General features: G+C 34.2%; 1 protein-coding gene across 1 annotated transcript in view; it reads right to left on the reverse strand.

Annotated features, from left to right (window-relative positions):
* LOC136878773 (copine-8) overlaps positions 1-22931 on the reverse strand; it is a 374905-nt gene that overhangs the window by 243056 nt on the left and 108918 nt on the right. The window contains exon 2 of the mRNA XM_067152239.2: positions 13773-14058. Within this exon, the coding sequence (XP_067008340.2) occupies positions 13773-14058 (286 nt within the window). The remainder of the gene's footprint in view (positions 1-13772; positions 14059-22931) is intronic.

The raw sequence follows: 22931 nt of genomic DNA on the forward strand, positions 1-22931 counted from the left end.
GAAATATTTTAACTAGTCATGTTGTTAAAAACAAAACAAAAATCACCATATACAAGCACTCGATTCTAGAAGTCTTGATATACGAAAATTGTGAACAAGCAAAGATAGCACCAAAAATAAATGCCATGTAGAAAAGTCTTGAAAAATTGACAAACAGGAAAAATGAAAAACATTGTCATACGGAAAACAAAAGAAACATAGCACAACATGAAACAGAATACTAAGAAGTTAACAAGAATAACAAATATTCTAATTCAGGTATTTACAAACTGCACTTCAAGCTACACTGGCGAATATCCATTATCAGAAACATGTTAATGGTAAGAAGTACAATACCAGTGAAGATATGTCGAATATCATCCATTCACAGTGATTTATTGATTCTCCATAGAAAACATAAGGGCAAATTACTTAACCTCTATGGAAGCATTTTCATCCATTTACACTTAAGAAAATTGAAATTGCAACACCATGAAAGCATTGGTCGTTTGTGTTGATTTTCAAGTTATGGAACGATGCCATGTAGGTATGTAATTGATCAAAGTTTCAGACCCATTGCGTTGTTGCTACAGGTCTCTCCACGTGATTGGTCGCAGAGGAATCAACTCCAGTATACGGATTCTGGTGTAGCGTAGTTGACTTGCAGTCTGTGCAGTGAAGTGTTCCCCGTCAAACATGCCTCGACGACAGAGAAGAGCACGCTATCAACAACTGTCGCTGTTTGAGAGGGCTTGGATAATTGGGCTGTGTGAAGCTGGATTATCGCTAAGGACTGTCGCTGCACGTGTTGGCCGACAGGCATGTACGGTACAACGTGTATGGCAGCAATGGTCAAATGAAGGTACCCACACTCGTAGACCTGGCACTGGCCCAGCGCGACAGACAACTGTGAGAGAGGATCACCGCATCACTCGGATGGCCCGGATGGAACCCCATGCAACAACAGCGAAAATTCAAGCAGCTCTGGCACCCCATGTTACACAACAAACAGTTGGTAATCGCCTGCGTGCAGCTGGCTTACGAGCCCGTGTCCCTGCAGAAGGTGTTCAATTGACCCCACAACAGCGACGTGTAAGGCTGGCCTGGTGTCGAGAAAGATCAACGTGGGTCGATGAATCGCGCTTCTGTCTTGCCCGCAGTGATCGCCGGAATCGTGTGCGCCGACGTACCGGGGAGAGGGGCCGCCCAGATCTTATTGTCGAGAGGCACACAGGGCCAACACCAAGCATTATGGTCTGGGCAGCTATTGGCTTTAATGTGAAATCACAATTAGTGCTTATTGAGGGCACTATGACTGCTCGACAGTACGTTGATAGGGTTCTCAATCCAGTGATTGTCCCTATGATGGCGAACATTGCTAATGGGATGTTTCAACAGGACAATGCCCGGGTTGACACTGCACGCATCTCCAGAGAAGCTCTCCACATCACAACCTTAGAATGGCCCGCCAGATCCCCGGACCTCAGTCCTATTGAGCATTTGTGGGACATGATGGGTCGACAACTGGCCAACCGTCCTCAGCCACCCACAACTCTGGAACAACTGACCCTTGTAGTGCAGCAGGCATGGGCCACAATTCCTCAGGAAGCAATCCAGAGCCTTATTGACTCCATGCCTCGACGAATTCATCAATGTATTGTAGCTCGTGGTGGGCACATCCTGTATTGATTGTTGTCCAAACTTGCGGTCAGAGAGACCTGAAAGTGTAATCATCGAAGCACAACCGAACACTTATCCTGCATGTCAACTGCAGCAATGTAGCACCACTCCTTCTGGGTGTTGCAATGTCCATTTTCTTCAGTGTAAATCAAAGGATTACCCTATTTTCAATTTAAATTAAATTCCTGATCAAACTAATGTTCTTTTTGAGACAATAAAAATATTTCTTTATAAAACATACAGTTACAACTCCTCCCTCATTATTTCTCCTTCACTTGCAACAGTTAACAGCTGACCTGCTTGGCAGTCTATCACTTTAATGTTTCTTTTGTTTTCTGTATTGACAACATTTTTCTGACTTTTCTACATGATGATTATTTTTGATGCCATCTTACCTTGCTCACATTTTTCTTACATCAAGACTTCTAGAATCGAGTGCTAGTATATATTCTTCTACAGGGCATTCATAAAATTACCAGACTTTAACTTTGAAAAATTGTACCTTATGTATCTGACAGAATAAGTTGGCAAGCTTGGTTATGAGATGTTATTAGTGATACAAGTGTGATAAACTGGTATAACTTGAAAACAATATTCCCTCACCCATGGGTAAATAATGAAAGTATTGAGCTTGAATTATTATTATTATTACTTTACAATTATGATTATTATTATGACTTGTATGGCTATGAAGTGTGTACATCTCGTTAGTATTATTATTAGTACATCATATGTACATACAATACGATCGTGTTGTTTGTGAGGTTATATTATGAAACATGTGCTGTACATAAATATTTATAGGTAAATACCTGTAAATTAATATTATATACAGTAAAACCTCTCTGTAATGGACACCTTAAGGACCAAAAAAAATGTCCGTTATGAAGGGATGACCACCCGAGAGAGGTTATGAAACCGGTACCTTTAAACATAAGTTGGAACACAATAACCCATGTATTGTATGTGTTAACAATTATCACAAATGTACCTTTAATTGTATACTGTATACAGTATTGTACAATATACTGCACTGTACTCACATGATAAAGTCTTAGATGGGCTGCTGCAGCTGGGATGTACTGTATTAAAGAGACAAAAACACTTCTATGGAAACCTCTATTGAGCACAATGTACACTGTTACCATTCACCATGTTAAAATTAAGAACATATGTGTTTTCAAAACTTCAAATCAATATGTAGATGTAGCAATCTCTAGCACAGTACAGTAAAACATTAGCACTTGAAAAAATCCTAAATGTTTGTTTGTTTTGTCCATTTCGGTTTAACAATGATATTTTCACTGTGTATGTTGAGTCCTCAGCCCTAAGGCTGGTTGGATCCTCAACAGCTCTGCCATCAGCTGTTATAGATGGCCTAGGCATCACTGAAGAGGCGTACTAGGGAAATGAGGAGTGATGTGCAATTAAATCCTGGGTCAAATTTACACATTTTCATCATTTTGTTTATAACAGAATTCTTTCAGTTGCTTTACAAAGCAGAGAGCCTCACTGTACAAGGTTATTGACGGCACATTAATTTCCATATTTTCTTCAAAGTCATCATTAGCATCACCTTCACTCCCGCTCATCAGAATCTTCATTTTTGTCCTTCTTCCCTTGGACTGACTGAAGAATCGTTTTCGTGTCTCCACTCTCACACTCTGTTGGAATATCTGAATCAATTTCGATATAGGTGTTCACTTGTACACTGTAACCCCCTGCATTAATCAACTGTTGTGTTGTTTCTATGCTGTTAGGAAGGGTATCTGAATCTATTTTGGGATGTCCACCACTAGCGGGAAACCCAGCTTTCAGAAAGCAGTTACGAATTGTTGAGGCTGTAACGTTTTTCCATGCATTAGTTATCCATGAAAATGCTTGGAGAACATTCAGTCCCTTTGTCAGTGTTTGAAGGGTTACTTCATTTCCGTTAAGTTATGATACTATGTGCTTCATCACTAACTGTCTCTATAAAACCTTGAAGTTCTGGACCACTTCTTGGTCAAGCGGCTGAGAAACTGATGTCACATTTGGTGGGAAAAAGACGATCTTCACATTTTGCAACTTAATTTTATCCGGATGCGATGCTGCATTATCGAGGAATAATAAAACTTTTCGCTCCTGGCGTATCATTTTTCGGTCCAATTGTCCTAGCCACTCTGTCATTATTTCTCTGATCATCCATGCTTTCCTATTCGCTTTCCATTCAATGCCAAACTTCGTAACGTCCATATTCTTACAACATCTTGGTTTTGCAGCTTTTCCTATCACAATGGGCTTCTCCTCTTCTCCATTCATTTGTATTGATAAGGAGGATTTTATAAAATACTTTTATTTATAAAGTGTTAACCGTCAATACAGAATGAGATTTATAACTTGCAATTGCACATAACAAGACTGTAAGACGTTCTTTTGCAACTTTTCCACCAGTACAACGATTTCCTTTGAAACACAAAGTTTTGTCGGGTAAAGCATGGCAAAATGATCCAGCTTCATTGGCATTCAAAATATTTTATTAAATGAAATAAGTTTCATTATGATAGATCTGTACTGAACTGTGATTACAATAGAGTTAAACTAATGTATTATTAAGGTCCACCTTTCCAATACAAAATACACAGAGTTTAAATTACATAAATGATTAGGGACTAGTTTCGACCTAATATTAGGTCATCATCAGCCTAAAGCAAAATTAAAACATAAATACCGAAGAAATCAAACAATGTAAAGACACATAAGATCTCGTAAATGTACATACCATGTGAGATATTGAGAATAAAATTATAGACACATGCAGCACTATGTTAAAAAATAACTATTATAATCATAATTTTAAAGACATTAAAAATGACATAGAAATTCTCAAAATTATGAATAAAGGACCCCTCCTTAACATATCAGAGAACTGTTTTATACATCTAGACCAATATTTTAATCCAAACTTCAATCTTAATGACATTTCCAAAAAAAAAAAAACCATTCTCTTTGACCTACTCATTCAGCTTTTCAGACAATCAAAATCAAATATTAAAGGTATGATTTTTTATTCCATTTACAGTACTTTGCTTAAAAAATCTTCCATATTTCCACATCCCTCGGCCCCGCCTTAATAACCTCTTCTGCCTCCCCGCCCCCCTTTTTCTCCTTCCGTTTCCTTTCCTTTCGTTTCTCTTTTCCCTTCACCTCTTTCTCAAGTATTCCTTTGAACCTCACCTACCCCCAATTCTCTCTTCAACTTATTACAACACAAAATAATTCCCATATGACATATTTTTGAAGTATTTTCTTCCACCTGACTTAATTCTTTCTTTCTTTGCTGTTATTTATTCAGAGTCAAATGTATGGTCCGCATTGAACTGCGAATTCTTATCCACCTTTATTTAATTCCTCCTCACATAACATCCATCGTCCTTCAAGATACTAGAAACAGAAGAATTTTCTTCTAGCATCATAGTTCGCATCCGCATATACATATCAAGTTCAAGTATGAAGGATGAGTTCTCCACCTAATCAATACTTTATTTTACATAGTATCAATTATTTACATAAAAACAGTACCGGTTTCGACCCGTAAATAGGTCATCTTCAGCTGTTAGAGAACTAACTTAATAGCGACTGTACAGAATAAACAGTTTATAAACATCTTGTTAAAACAATGTTACTACAATTTCCTGATCTTTGAATGAACAGCAGCATCGCTTGGAAGCCAGCCTTTCATCATTTACATGACCAGGAACATAAGTATTACTTTTACCACTTTTTACTTTTATACGGTGCACTGGACCTTTTTTAAGGATCTCTATTTTTTAACATAGTGTAGCGCATCTCTGGATTCTTAAGCCTCCATGCACAACAATGACAATCCTTCAAGTTCCAAAAAACAGAAGAGCTTTTCTAACATCCATGTTTGTTACGTCTATGAATATCTTGAAAAACGACATAACTTGGTCCCAGTTGTCCTTCGAATGTACAACAGCACATTCAAGGAGCAAGCATATACTAAATTCCTCGACCTACAACTGAAAGATTTCCATCCCTAACAGCTTTTTAATGCTCACTGGACTTTTTATGAATCTATGTCATGGAGTTATTTTTTAACATAGTGCTGCACGGCTCTATAATTCTTTTCTCAATATCTCACATGGTATGTACATTTATGAGACCTTATGTGTCTTTACATTGTTTGATTTCTTCGGTATTTATGATTTAACTTTGCTTCAGGCTGATGATGACCTAATATTATGTCGAAACTAGTCCCTAATCATTTATGTAACTTAAACTCTGTATATTTTGTATTGAAAAGGCGGACCCTAATAATACATTAGTTTAACTCTATTGTATTCAAAATATTTTCCGGAGCAAACCCGTCTATGATTGAAGGTATTTTTTCTTGCCAGTTTTCCGTTGCTTTCTGAATCTTTCTAGCCAGCTATTCAAGGCTTTGAAATCTCCAATACCTAATTCTGCAGCGAATTCTAATGCTTTTGCTTGTATCATTGGTCCTGATACAGGGACATTCTGACTTCTTATTTTAGTGAAACACTCTAGCGTTGCCTTGTCAATGAGAGCTCCACTACCACTTTGAAACAGTTTAATGCGCTGTTCGTTGCCATTTAAACGCCATTCTTTCACTAGTTCCTCTTGCTTTTTCACAATTTCAGCTGCCTGTGTCTTTCCAATCTTGAACACTTCGGACAGTTTACACACACCACAAATCTCACGTTTATGATAGTCTATTATGCCTACCTTTTCTTTTAGAGTTAAAAACTTCCTTGGAGCCATGTTTATACCAACTTACTAATTATTTAAAGTTAAAAACTTCATAATTGTTCTGTATTGAACTGAGAATCACAATGTTAAAAAGAGAGAGCTTCCACCTATTCAATACACTGATATACTGTTGCACAAACTTATGTTCCAACATGTTTAATTTGGGACCGGTTTTGACACATATTTGGTGCCATCAGCCAATTGTAAAATCAGGGCAAGAAGTATACAATTATCAACACACGCAAAAAAAAAAAAAAACACATTAAAGGATAACTGTAACACATATAACACTTTTTTTTGAAGAAGTGATCAATTGAAGTTCATATAGTTTTTACACTCTTGCTGTGAGTATTAAAAGAACTGAAGGATACAAGTAAAACGTAACACTTTTCCACGAAGATAAATTTTTTTGGTTGAGATCGTAAGCAATGTGACGGTCTAGAGCACTCCTGCTGCGAGCTTTGAAGTCAATATATTAGGATCTTGAGGTTAAAAAGGATCTTGAAGGATGCAGCTTAATTTACAATATTGTTGCTAGGCAAGGAATAACATGCTCTTGTTTTTGGTACTTCTAAAGGTCGATAGTGGTACATACAAAAAACTCTTAAAGAGTATATTTTAGGATATGAACTTATCAGTTTTGATATGGATTTATGAGATCTATAGAAAAAGGAAAATACGTTAGAAATAAAAACAGGGAAAAATGGTAACATAAGTAATACTATGAGTATCACCTTGATTAACTTGCTGTGGAGTATAAGAGGAAGTAAGAACAGAAAATGAGCAGAGGTAGGGGAAGGAGGGGAGTAAGAGAATAAGGGGAGTTGTCTAAGGTGGATCAATAAATAAATAAATCAATAAATTTAAACATCGAACAAATACAACTCTATTAAATGACAATCCTAAACCAGCAGCTTACTCTACCTTCACCTTCAATGAAGACGTCTACAGCATTGCCAATATCTTCAAAAAACATAATTCCAAAATTTCCTTTCGAACTAACAACAGAAACATGGAGGTGATATATAACTCCAATTCATTAAACAGAACTAATGTCTTTTCAAGGTCAGGCGTAAATGGTTTTAAATGCAATACCTGTAATTCTTCTTACATAGGACAAACAGGACATAACTTCGAAATTAGATACTAAGAACATGTTAACATGATAAAATACAATAAATTTTCAGCAATAGGGAACACATGCAGGATGAAAAACATAATTTCACTACATTAGACCAAGATATTGAAATTATCAGTATCCTAAACAAAGGCCCTTTCTTGATATCACTGAAAATTGTTTAATACACCTCGATCAATTTTTTTAATCCTACCCAAAACCTTAACAAATTGCGGACCGGGTGATCATCACACTGCTCAACCCCTGTGCCCGGCCATTTTCTGTGTAACATATTGCTACAACACATGCACATAAAAACAAATGAGCCGAGGCTTTTGACACAGTTGATCATAAAATTCTATTACATAAATTAGAAGTAGCAGGCATTAGAGGTATTGCATTGTATTGGTTTGTTGATTACCTCTCTAATAGAGAGCAGTTTGTTACATGTAATAATACTCAGAGTAATATAAAGATAATCTCAACTGGTGTGCTCAGGGTTCTGTGCTGGGGCCTTTATTGTTTCTTTTCTTCATTAATGATATTGGTCACCTTAAGTTAAATGGAAGACTATCCATTTTTGCTGATGGCATTAATATTTTTTATACAGGCTCTAGCAATCATAAACTTGAACAAAATATGCAGCAGGATATTCTATTACGGTACTTGAAACATGGCTTAATTCCAACCGATTAACTATATATCTAACAAAAACAAACTACATAAATTTTCACAAACCTTTATATGTATGAAATTTGGATAAAAATCTGTTTTTCTTCAATCATAAAGTAATGAAAATGCACAGTACTAAATTCTTAGGACTGATTATTGATGAAAATCTGTCATGGAGTAATCACGTGAAGACTATTTGTAATAAAATTATCCCTGTGATTGGTATCCTCAGTAGACTGCGATCTCGTGGGTTGTTGAAGGGTATTTACTATGCTCTTAATGAAAGCCACATCTCTTATATGATACATGTCTGGGCATGCTGTAATAAATAATTATTTGGAAAGGTAGAGGTCCTTAGGAAGAGAGCACTTTTCAAACTGCTGATTCTGACATCGACTAAAGATCTGTATAAACATTGTAATATATCATCACTTCCAAACCTCCGCATAAAGGCTTCTATAATTATGATCTATAAAATTCAAAGCAAATTAGTCTGCTCAAACACATCAGTAATTACCAATTCACAAATTCATAATTATGAAACAAGAATTATTTATAATATTCACTACAATCAGATTCATTCCACTAGTTATGGTCAAAATTCTCTTTGGCATTTTTCAATAACTATGTATAACTCACTTCCAAAAAATATAAAAATGTTACCAACTTTATCTGTCTTCAAGAGTAATGTAACTAAATACTTGAAGTTCATCACAATAGATAGGCATATATTTCCATCTATGCTCGCAATATCACTTTCAGAACACTAATTATGTTTAGGAAGCTTTGTCCTATCTTATCTATTACATCGTGTTAAATTATATACTTACCGGTACTGTATTTTATTTTGTAAGTACACTGTGAATATAGCTGCCATTGTAATTTATTTGTATTGCACCAAGAAGAACCTTGGCTCAGGTGCCTACATTGAAATAAATAAATAAATAAATAAATAAATAAATAAATAAATAAATAAATAAATAAATAAATAAATAAATAAATAAATAAATAAATAAATAAATAAATAAATAAATAAATAAATAAATAAATAAATAAATAAATAAATAAATAAATAAATAAATAAATAAATAAATAAATAAATAAATAAATAAATAAATAAATAAATAAATAAATAAATAAATAAATAAATAAATAAATAAATAAATAAATAAATAAATAAATAAATAAATAAATAAATAAATAAATAAATAAATAAATAAATAAATAAATAAATAAATAAATAAATAAATAAATAAATAAATAAATAAATAAATAAATAAATAAATAAATAAATAAATAAATAAATAAATAAATAAATAAATAAATAAATAAATAAATAAATAAATAAATAAATAAATAAATAAATAAATAAATAAATAAATAAATAAATAAATAAATAAATAAATAAATAAATAAATAAATAAATAAATAAATAAATAAATAAATAAATAAATAAATAAATAAATAAATAAATAAATAAATAAATAAATAAATAAATAAATAAATAAATAAATAAATAAATAAATAAATAAATAAATAAATAAATAAATAAATAAATAAATAAATAAATAAATAAATAAATAAATAAATAAATAAATAAATAAATAAATAAATAAATAAATAAATAAATAAATAAATAAATAAATAAATAAATAAATAAATAAATAAATAAATAAATAAATAAATAAATAAATAAATAAATAAATAAATAAATAAATAAATAAATAAATAAATAAATAAATAAATAAATAAATAAATAAATAAATAAATAAATAAATAAATAAATAAATAAATAAATAAATAAATAAATAAATAAATAAATAAATAAATAAATAAATAAATAAATAAATAAATAAATAAATAAATAAATAAATAAATAAATAAATAAATAAATAAATAAATAAATAAATAAATAAATAAATAAATAAATAAATAAATAAATAAATAAATAAATAAATAAATAAATAAATAAATAAATAAATAAATAAATAAATAAATAAATAAATAAATAAATAAATAAATAACCTTGTACTGATTATCGTCAAATTTTCAGGAGACCTTTGGTAAGAGTCCTAATAACATTTCCTGGTGTGGTATCTGCTAAAATCTATTTCTACTCACTGTATAAAGTTGTTTAAATGGGGGGATCAGTTGGCCAGTAGTCTTTCCAATACGACTTTTTTACCTGTCCCATCAATATAACCAAAGGAAAAAATCATCGTGTCGTATCGTTACATCCGGCCACATCAAGCTCTTAGGGGATATTTTGTGTTATGAAGAAGTTTGCTCGTGATACAATTTCATATGCTCAGCAACAAGTTCAAAGAAATCATCACAAAAAGTAAGCCCTACTACTCAATATTTTGAGTTTCATCCAGTCTTACCGTTTTGCCAAGAAATCCTGTGAAAACCTCTAAAGCCGGTAAACTATTATTTTCTACCCATTCGTCACAATAAATAGGCATATACTTCCATCTACGCTCACAATATCACTTTCAGCCTCGTTCTCGACCACCTTTACGTCACGTTGTTTTGGAGGCCGTACATCATTATCATCAACCGAAACACTTTTTTTTAGAATAGCTTTCAACATCGAACTTGCGGTCATCATCATCACTGGGGAAATCCGGTTACTTATCCGGATATAATTAATTAAAAATCTTGCGTGCATCTAAGCTTGTGTTCAGTCTGGGAAGCGCCATCTTATCCATCACATGGCTCCTTGAACGATGTAAATATGAGGTCGGAAAACTTAGCAAATGAGATCATAAAACAGAAGAAGAACGTAACACAAAGCTACAAAAGCTTCAACACTGAGATTCTAGTAACCTTGACCGCCAGCTAGTTTCAGAAGTTTCGAACATGCCTCGTCTCCCGCCTGCAACGCTCGAGTTAACTTGTCTCCCATCTGCAATGTGTTAATGAGTTGTCAGAAAAACCGAACATCCTTTTTGACTTCCTTATCTTAGTTTTCAAAAGCTTCAAGTTGACAAGTAGGCGGTCGATTTTTCATGTTATACACAACACCTTCTCGCGCTACTTGCCCCTACCACAACGCCCCCCTGATCCACCTTACTCCCTTACCCCTTCCCTCCCCTACCTCTGCTCAATTTCTGTTCTTGCTTCCTCTTGTACTTCATGACAAGCTAAACAAGGTGAGCCTCATAGTATTACTTATCTTACCATTTTTCCCTGTTTTTATTTCTAACTTATTTTCCTTTTTCTATAGATCTCATAAATCCATATCAAAACTGATAAGTTCATATCCTATAATATACTCTAAGAGTTTTTATATATATATATATATCACTATCCACCTTTAGAAGTAGCAAAAACAAAAGTCCTTATCTAGCAACAAGTGTATTCCTTGCCTAGCAACAATTGTAAATTAAGCTGCTCCTTCAAGACCCTTTTTAACCTCAATATCTAATATATTGACTTCAAAACTCACAGCAGGAGTGCTCAAGACCGTCACATTGCTTACGATGTCCACAAAAAAAATTATCTTTGTGGAAAAGTGTTACATTTTACTCGTATCCTTCAGTTCTTTTAATACTCACAGCAAAGTGCAAAAACTATATGAACTTCAATTGATCACTTCTTCACGAAAGTGTTATATGTGTTACAGTTGTCCTTTAATGTGTTTTTTGTGTTTTGATAATTGTATACTTCTTGCCCTGATTTTTCAATCGGCTGATGATGGCACCAAATGCGTGTCGAAACCGGTCCCAAATTAAACATGCTGTAACATAAGTTTGTGCAACTGTATGTCAGTGCATTGAATAGGTGGAAGCTCTCTCTTTTTAACATTGCCAACTTACTAACGTAAAACTGAACACATCAAAAGCCCACGAGTCAATGAATAGTAACCTGATAGTGAAGGTACGAATTCCAGCGCTGTCGAGCATGCCAGATCACACAACTTCCAGAAGTGATGGCGTAGCTCAGTGCTGCCTTCCAAGAATGTGTACAGCCTGCACCAAAAGTTACAGTGTCTGCAATTCTTGGAAGTACTGCCTGTGCAAAAAAGTAAGCGAGTACAAACTGTACAGGACACAAATAGAGTATTTTTTTGAAAAAGAAAGTGTTCATTAGGAGAGATTTAATTAGAGTTTCTCGTGGCTATGGTGAGTCCGCGTCCATAATAAAGGGTGTCCGTATAACAGGGGTAAATTACTCGTACACAACATGGTATTACGGAGCTAGAAAGTTGTCCACCAATGAGGGGTGTCCGCCGGTGAGAGGTGTCTGTTAAGGCAGGTTTTACTGTAATTTACTATTAGCTATATATGATGTGTAATCCGCTACAGAATTGTGAAACACACTGTAACATCCAGAATGGCTCTAGATCAGACGAGATGATGGTAGAATATTGGGTACATTAAAACCATGTTGTTAGGCACTCGAGAATTTACGAGAAGGTATTTTTGTAACGAATAGGCCAGGCAACTTGCTCGTGATGGTAGGGACAAATTATTGTTTACTAGGAGTTTCACTGGTGAACATGCGTTGTGGTTAAGCTGACATGCCGATGTTTCAACTGTGTTTTCAGGTTACAACCTCCAGGTGCTGTAATAGGCAATTGTTAAAATGGCGGCTTTTTGATGTTCTCGGAGTGAAGTGTTTTGTTTTTGTTACTGTGTTTAAGGTTAAGTGCATTTAATTTGTAAATAATTGTAAATAAATCCGTGTACACAAGTTGACAGTATTTTGTGTGCTTGATTGTGATACATCAGACTGGTATAACTGGTTTTAGTGTTGTCAGAATGGTGCAGCTGTTGCCTTGTGCGGAGTGAGATGTACAAGTTCAAACGGACGACAATGCATCTTACGCCCACACAACGGATCGTTTTATTGAAGGCTTATTTTGAGTGCAAAAGTTATGAGAGATGTGTGGAAAAATGAAGACATCGATTTCCTGATGAACCCTTACCAGGTAAATATTCTTTGTGAGATCTTGTACGCAGGTTTCGTGACACAGGCTCCATGAAATATAGAGAATGATGTGGGAGACACTCTCCTTCACGTTGTTCGGCAGCACATTGAGAGATCTCTGCGGAAATCTGTAAAATGTTTGTCGCAAGAACCTGGAGCATCAATTCGGTCCACACATGAAGTGCTGAAAGTGGGAAATCTATGCTCGTATCAAGTCAAGGCAATCTAGGAGCTGAAGCTGCCTGATGCATATCAACATCTCTTTTGCCTAAAAGTCTTCCTAATTATTTCTCATGCGCCTTGAATGACACCACATGCTAAGCAACGTCCTCAAAGAATCGTCCACAAAGCCTGAGTTCAAAGAGATTATAGCAATAAACTGCTTCAAATTGTTGTCAACAGATGGCAGTAGCTTACTGCATACCTGATTCATGCTTATGTACCTTGACAAAGAAGTTATAGAGAGAAGAATAACTTTGTTGTCGGGCATGGCCCGCCGTATGAGTTCTAAGGGTCTAAAGCTCACTGTATGTATCCTACATTTAGGTACAGAAACTTCTAAACCAGTTAGTTATTATTCCGTGCCATAGGAAGAGTATAACAAATATTTGCTTACCTTGCCACTACTCACAATCTGGCCAAGATTACAACTTGCAATACCCAAGAAGTCATGGTCTGACAAGCTTGAACTTGATGAATCTACATCATAGATTTCGAACTTCATCGGTTGCTGTTCTTCAAAACGATAATGCATATGAACTTTTTTTGTAAATTCTGGATCGTGACTGTTGGTTATACATTCTGTACGGTGGTATTCTATCCACCGACTGTCACCGAATGCTTTGATGTATGTGACACACATTGGATCAGACTTGGACAGGAGATCGCTTCCATGGAGTGACCTAGTAAAAACAATACTCAACATATAAATGTTTATATTGATAAAGAAATGATTTAAGAATACAAGCAGAATAATAAAACAAAAATGATCAGAGTATTTGGGAGATAAGTACAAATATTTTTTCAGCTGGTTCTTGGTACAGCCCTGAATGTATCAGTCAAAATAATGTTGTATTTAAAAAAATTTAAAATGTTGAAAATTTGATATTTGCAGCTCAGGTAGTATTTGATGATGTACAACTCAGAGCTTTGGTGACGTACATTACAATATTATCCAGTGTGAAAATGTTTACTTCTTGTATGTAGAATGTTTCATACATGTTACACATGCACATATCCCAAAGCTGCAGTGCAGTGATTCTGTTTCTTACAAATTATGCATGCTACTGCCCGAATCATGGTATGGCAGGTGGTATGAGCCCAGGGGTGAACAAAGCTATCACCTAGCTCACAAACATCACCGTCCACTTCAAGCTTCTCCCTTAAACAACCATTCAATAATTTAAAAAAACATCACTGTTTGTCCATAAGGTTATCTGTACATATGTCCGAAACACCCTCTTACTATATCCATCTCCATCTGTACAAATGATACTGTTTTTGCTCTGCAGTGACTTATCTGCTACATTTTATATGCTATCAGCTTGAGGGCTCTCAGGTGACCTTCTTTTTTCTTTTTTTTTAATGCTGGACTGGTCGCACTCCTATGAATTTATAATAGCTTTTATCTTACACCTGAGACTTTCGAGCTGGAGCAAAGCATTTAAAAAAAAAAAAAAAAAAAAAAAAAAAGATAGTTGAAATATTATTTTGCAATTATATAAATGTATGTAATTACTGTCAGCTCATATTTTAATTTGTTAAAGAACATCAGAAAGTAACTTTCAAATGCAGTAATAAACATTTTAACAATGTATAAGTTATCTGAGTTTCACTGCATCAGATATCTAAACTTAATGGTACGGTATGGATAACTTTTATGAAGTGCTACGCAGGTGAAGAATTTAGAATGATAATTTTAGAAAGAAATTGCAAGATTTAGTGTACAATTTCAATTATGAATGGTGTAATAGATATTGTTAGAGGAGATTCAAATGAAAATATTGCTGACATATTCACTAACGGTAACAGCTGGTTATCAAGGCCAGAACAGTTAAATAATCTGAAGACATAATACAAATGGAAAGAGTTCAAAATCTTCTGCAAGCATGGAAACGAAGATATTTACAATCGCGTGCAGGATTGATTAACATAATGTTTATTAGTGAAGTGATATTTCTTTAAATTTAAATTATAAAAATTTGGCATTCCAAAAGTGCAAACATGTTTACGTCTACAAAAACACACGTGAACTTTAAATGTAAATTGAGTTATATCCCACCTATGATTTTGATAATTGAACGTGGTTCATGCTGCATAGACCTAACTATTTGCGAAATCGTCCTAGGAGAAACTTTGCTTGCTATTTACTGGATTATCAGTTGAGTACATAATTCCTACACATGCTGAAGAGTAGTGAAGATTTTTTCTCATTTTTACAGTTTACTTGACTAATTGGAAATCTACATTAATCACCATCACGTTGCAAGGAGCCTTTAAATTTTTCAACATGTTTCGACATTGGATGTTTGAGACTGAAGATGGATTCTTCTCAGGAATTCAGCACAATAACCATGGCAGCATAAATGGGGGAGCGGATACCAATGGAGCCCAAGACACGATGATGCTTCTGTAACACATCTTACAGTCATCCATTCCTGAACTGCATTCCAGAGGAAACAGAAAGAGGAATAAGAGATAAGTTGGCATTTAAAAATTATTTTTTTTAATTAAGCTTGTTTCCTGTAAAGATAAGAGTAAAATGTTAACCTTATGGTATGATTTGAATACCAACTCCAATTCTTTATCTTTTGATTTGTAGAGGTTCTCTTCTAGAATAATTTTCACTTATTCTATGGTACATTGGAAGGTCCATTATGGTAAAATTTCTATATACTTCTTGGTAGGTGGTGATAGAAAAATCTTCAATGCATAACCATATGTAGATGAAGAAGATAATAATCACAGTGATAATAATGTCAAATAAATCCAAACTAAATTAGTGAATAATGAATGTTCACGAGTGTAATATTTGTCACAATTATGCATTTGAATGGTAATTTTTTGAATTTATTGCGTTCTCATGATCATGTTACCTCATGGTATTGTTAAGATGTTAGAACTTCATCTTGAATTTAAATAGTACTGGTATGCATTTATAGGATAATAATAATAATAATAATAATAATAACAATAATAATAATAATAATAATAATAATAATAATAATAATAATAATAATAATAATAACAATCATGTCTTGAGTGCCATATGTTTACAAATTTGATATTGTTGTATTTAAGTTACCATGTGCTGGATAACGTGTTGTATTACAAGTTGTAGATTTATTATGCTGTTTGTGAGACAAAATGCCTTGTCAGTCAGGCATTTGGGTATGGATTTTGTGAAGTAGAAGATTTGCTTATTCCCTCAAATTATATTTGGAGCACTCTGTGAATGCTATTATAAGGCACTATACACAGATCTAAGTTATGAAGTCTTCTTGTATTTTAAGACAAGAGATTCGGTTTCGATGTTCCATCATTGTATTTTTTTTATGAGATTCTTTAATTATAATATCAGAGAGTGTCTTATACTGTAGTATGATAATTTCAGACCACGTATTTTATAGACATAATAAATTACCTTTACCATAAATACAGTCACAATCAATGAGTTAGTGTGACTATTATCAATCTTCAAGATAACTCAAGTGATGATATAATCCGATTTTGGCTCATAAGTAATAATAATATATTCATTCAGTTACGATAATTTAATATTTGAGGATACTAGCGTGTGTTCTGAGTGATATATTAGTGTAGTTTCTTTTGGTAGATTTTTCTACTGTAGATGATTCTTTATTGTGATATTTTGCGTGTTAGGTTTGTCATGCATTATGCAGATCTGTTATGCTCATCATGGTTTTGTTGTTAATTTTATTTTAAAATGGTCAACCTTTTCTGAATCTTGAATCAGTGCTGTCAAATTTGTCATGACAGATTAATATCCTGATGTCAATTTTATTTTTCTCTCTTTGACAGGAAAGTTTGCCTGTAATGTGCTAGAGAAAACGAGTAACAAATTATTTTGTCGACTTACCTCAACATCAAGACATTCAGATATAGAAGAAATATAAATACTGTAATTAATTGTTTGAATTATGTTTAGAAAGTTAAATTTAAATGAATTTGTTAAATCTGTTGGACAATAGAATGAACATTTCAAACATAACTCTAAAATTAATGAGGATTTCATAATTTTTAACAAATAAATATCATTTATAAGAAGAGAAGGGAAAATTCTATAGCATCCCATTATTGTTCGGTAGAGTTTTGGATGTAAAATTTAACTTGTGAGCCCTTATTGAAGTGCTCATTTAATTAATCAGTCATTTATTCGAATGTACAGAGAATTTTTAATTTTATTAAGTACTAGTAACTGGCAGGAAACATCTACATTCAGCAGCACATGTCGCAATTTCTGCAGGGAGCGTGGAGCTCGGGTTTGTTTGCTCACCAGCTAAGTTAGGAAGGTGGAATTTCGACATGACGCACACCAAGCAGAACAGGGAAACAATAGAACTCCAACGGACAACATTTTGGATGCCCGGGCGAGAGGCTAGGATCACCTATTAGAGATGTTTGAAGTAAGCGTCAGGTACGCGATGTGTCAAGCCAATGAAACGATACAGCCACCGTCGATATGGCGAGGCATTGGTCTAGGGAAGAGGTGGCCCCAATCGAGGATTCAACAGCGTCTTCGAGGATGAGTTAATAAAAACAATGACAACGTCAGTTAGTTACCCTATTATTCGACGAGATTCTGCGCAGGTAACATCGTAAGAAGACGTTTTTATTTACGCGAGTGATCGTGTGGGGACTCGTAAGATTTTGTTGGTAGACGCTCAGTCTGCATTTGATATACTCAAGTTTTCTAATACTGGGAGAATGGCATTTAACTTACGATTACCAAAGGGAGACAACAGTTCCATTTAATCATTTCAAAATGCATAGTAGCCTGCCTGTGTAAATAGTTTTCCGAGGGTATAAACTTTACAATTTCCAGTCCAGCCTTTTATAAATGGGAAATATTTGACCTAGTTACGGGAGTAGATACGAGAAGTGGTTCCGCTACTGAATGGGAACTGGTTTCACGGTCAGTGGAATTTACCCCCAGCTGCTAGTAACCGGCAGGTTGATCTTGACCTAGTTTCTACATCGTGAACGAGGGAATGTTTTAGATGACATCCGAAAGCAGAAGCAGCAACGGAAAATACGACATCACCTTTCTACCCCTCGATGGAGACAAAAGGACTGATCCAAGTCTTTTCTGAAGACAGCATCATCATCGATATGGCTGGATAAAAACAAGATGGGGTCGGCTGTTTCCTGAAGACGGGCGGTCATAAGTCAACGTAACAGATGAGTACAGAGTTTTCAATGTAATTATGTGAGTGTGAACGTGTTTAATGTTGCAAAAGGGGATGGATTAGCTTGATATTTAATTTCTGTAGATGTAGCTTTGTTTGGAAGGACTACATCCTATTTAAAGTAAATGATAGGAAGCTTGTTAATGTAAATATAATTGTAAAATAAATGTGGACCGTTTGCATGAGGTCGCAGCTTGCTTTCTTACATTATATTCTGATTTATTTAGCTGAGTGATTAGCGTAATTTCTTTACGAGTCAGTTTCTTATTTTAGCCTTATATATATTTTGATTTGTTTTGCTTTGATGAGACGCAGTGTACTTCTCGGGGCTTAATTGTAAATGTAAATAAGGATTCAAATTAAAGTCAGGAAGGACTAGATTAAAGTATTATTAATGGGTGCTCAAAGTGTACGGATACATGCCGTCACGTTTTCTGGGATTTATTACATGATGTGTGAATGAGAGTGCATAAGACGGCGGAGTGTGTATCCACGAAGTTGTTAACGTCATCTTCACGACTATTTTGTATATCTAGGTGGTAAATTAGTAATTGGTTCACGAGTTCCATGAACGCTGTTTTGCTTTTCGAGTTCCAAATATTAGAATAAAATTTCTGTAAAATTTATTATTATTATTATTATTAAGGATTGAGATATTTCAGTAACTTTCCGATGTTCAGACATGACTGATTGTCAATGTGGCAATTTCTTAGTTTCAATTTATCATATTTATTACAGAGTTGGCTACTTTATTATTCATGTTTACTTTGTGCGCGAGGGCTTTGATTTGTGAGCAGCGTGGTCGTGTTTCTTTCATGCGAGTGAATGTTAGACGACGTCCTTCATATTTCTTCAGTTTTACGCAACTTTAGGATATGAGATATTATTTGTTGTGATTTTAAGTAAGAGGACGCGTTCCTCATCTGAAAGGCTTGCATTTTCTTGAATGTGTGTCTTGCCTTGGGTAGACTGTTGAGCAGCGTGTGTAAAGGGTTGGACCCTGTGGTTTTGGTATTGCTGCTTTATTTTGGGAGACGTGGATCTACACTTTGAGTCATTCCGCGTGTGTTGGCGAGGGTGATATGTTTATCTACCGAGGAGAGTTTTATTCGAGCGGCCTATACTTCGTGATTTTATTGCTTCTGTCCATGTCTCTACGGTTGTTGTAGTTGACGAGAGTTTTATATCGCGACGTTTGTTTCGGATTTTCTTTTATGCTATAACCGTGCTGAGGAATATTTTGTGTCGTGTCATCTTTTCCAGGATACAACAGTGTTTTTTTATGTATTTGTGTCACGTAATTTCATTTCAGAATTCCAAGTTGATTTGTGCGTGATATTGTTAAGTCCACCAGTTGATCGATTTGGTGTCATGTAATTATTTTTCAGGAACCTGTGTTGAATAGGAAGTGTTGCTTAACGTGTAATTATTTTTCCTTTTATTTTCGTTGAGGCTTTGAGTGGATGCGAGTTGCGTGAATGCCGCATGCTTTCCTTTGTGAACCCTGGAAAATATATCATGTTTTTGTTTCTTTGAATGTATATATTGCCATTTACATGTTTTTGATTTGTGTGGTTTCGATCCACATTGTTTGTTATGCTCATGAGATTTCTCATGACTCGAGATGTATATTTTGTGCGTAGGATGTTTTACCACTCAGCGTATTATATATTGTACAGTTAGGTTAGTATTGTTCCTCCCTTTTTGCGCATTAGATCATGTCTATCTTAAGGTTAGGGACCCCACTGAAATGTCAAGTGTGCAGAAATGGGGAACGTACTCATCTACAGTTAAAAGTGTTAACAAAAAGTAAAGCCAGGAGCGTGCTGCGAGCACGCAAACCCATGTGTTAAAATTAATGGAACTTCAAGATTTGATTTGATGTGTTAAGTATGTGTGTCGGCATACAGTGTAAATTTGTAATATATCCTGATTCTCAAGATGGACTTTATCAAGCTGATAAAGAAACAATCCGAGTCATGTAAAACCTGGATTATTTGATACTTTTGCTATTTTTTAAATATTTATCGTGTTTATTTTAATAAACAGATTTTCCTCCAAAACTGACGTCATGCTTCGCCTTGCTTTATTTGTAGTTTTAATTGACCTCATTGTGTCTGTATTAAGTTATATGTTCCTCATCAAGATCCAGGGTGTATGCATTTTTAGGGCATTATTTTTATCATAGTTCGGACTGAGCATGCCTTGGTTTGGCTGTCTAGTCTGGGGCAAATTACCTTGATGGTAAAAACGGGGACACGCTTTAAAATAAAAAGTTTTATATAATCCTCTTTTTCAATACAAAACAATCATCTATATTAGATGGGACGATATCTATACATGTTTCAGCCTATCTAAAGGCCATCCTCAGTAGAGCTCAAATATTACATTTTGCAAACAAATAAAAACAATGATGAGTGTGTAAAATTAAAATACAATGATCATGATTGACAAAATAAAAAATGATGAGGTAGAAAATCCTGTTGTCTAAAAACTCGTCTGGTTGACATAAAACTTGCTAATCCTTTTTAAAAAGTGGAAACCGTGTTGTGCAGTGTAGTGAGACCATCAATAAAGGGAATAATAAGTGTGCATCATCTGTAATGTGAAAAAATAGAATGAATGGATGAAACAAAAAAACAAAATATCTTGTGAAGAGAAAAGGTTTAATCAACTTACTTGTTAAAAGGCTGTCGTCTCAAATGGTACAACCTTGTTGGTTTCATGTTACATTGACGCTAAGCTTGTGTGTAGCTCACAGCGTGTCATAGCTGATGTGGTTGGGTGGGGGGAGGAGTGTTAAGGTGCAGGAGGGGATATTGAGGGAAGGTAGTGAAACTCGTTTTTATTAAAAAATTATTAACAGATGAGCGGGACAAAGGTTTCCAATAAAACATTTTTCTTCTCGTTGATTTCATTTAGGTTATGTGAGGAATTGTTGCACTGGACAATATCAATATAAATATTCTTCAGTATATTGAGTAAAGAACATTTCTGTTCATAATGTAAAATCTTTAAATCCTGGTCAATTGTTGTGTATGTTCCTTACAATGTTCGCTCATGGCTGAGTAGCAGGTATATTTCAAGACGTTAAGATGTTCAGTGTATCTTATATTGAAACTACGGCCTGTTTGTCCTACATACGTTGAAAAACAAGACTGGCACTTTAATTTGTATACCCCAGAGTTCATAAATTATCTGTTACCATTGACGGTATGGGAATTAAAAACTATTTTAGCATTGGTGTGAGTGGTCTTGAAAGCTGTTTTTAACTTACACTTTTTTTTTAAAATATACATATATCATTATTATTGAAGGTAAATATGCTAAACTTCTCCTTAGGAGGGAGGTTCTTTTTCCAAGGTGGTCTTGGGCTTACTTCTAAATTTATTAATTTTGTTCACGAAGGCTTTACTGAAACCATTACATTCAGCTATTGTATAAATGGTGTTGATTTCTTTCCTAAAATTCTTACGAGATAAAGGAACAGTAAGTGCTTTGAAAATCATGCTCTTAAAAGCTGCCTTCTTCTGCATCCCCGGGTGTAGAGGAGTCTGGTGAATTGTGTTAAATGTGTGAGTGGGCTTTCTGTAAATATCAAAGGAAAGGGTTTTTGTTATGGTTACAAGTAACAGTTAGTTCGAGATAATTAAGAGAGTTGTTGTTTTCGGACTCTATTATGAACTTTATTTGAGGGTCAAAGCTATTAAGTAATTCAAGTACTGTATTGCTATCTATAGTAGGAGAATCTAGGATAATAAAAGTGTCATCGACGCAGTGTGTCCAGTGTTTGGTACGCTTAATTTTGCCTTTGATATGAGTGTGTTCAAGAAAATCAATGTGAATGTTAGCGAGGATTCCCGAGGCCAGTGACTCCATACAAAGACCCTTCTGTTGGTATACAGTATTATTAAAGGTAATGGTTTCATCTATTCATTTTCTTTTTTTCCATTACAGATGATGCACACTTATTATTCCCTTTACTGATGGTCTCACCACATTGCGCAACACAGTGTTCCACTTTAAAAAAAGGATTAGCAAGTTTTATGTCAACTAAATAAGTTTTTAGACGAGAGGATTTTCTACCTCAACATGTTTTTACTTTGTCAATCATGATCATTGTATTTTAATTCCACACACTTTATCATTGTTTTTATTTGTTTGCATAAATGTAATATTCAAAGCTTCTACTAAGGATGGCCTTTAGATAGGCTGAAACATGTATAGATATTGCCCCATTGATTGTTTTGTATTGAAAAGGAGGATTATATAAAACTTTTTGTTTATAAAGTGATAACCATCAAGGCAGATATGACATGCAAATTCAACTTACTTATTAAAATCAG

The sequence above is a fragment of the Anabrus simplex genome, chromosome 8, assembly GCF_040414725.1.
Source record: "Anabrus simplex isolate iqAnaSimp1 chromosome 8, ASM4041472v1, whole genome shotgun sequence".
Lineage (NCBI taxonomy): Eukaryota > Metazoa > Arthropoda > Insecta > Orthoptera > Tettigoniidae > Anabrus > Anabrus simplex.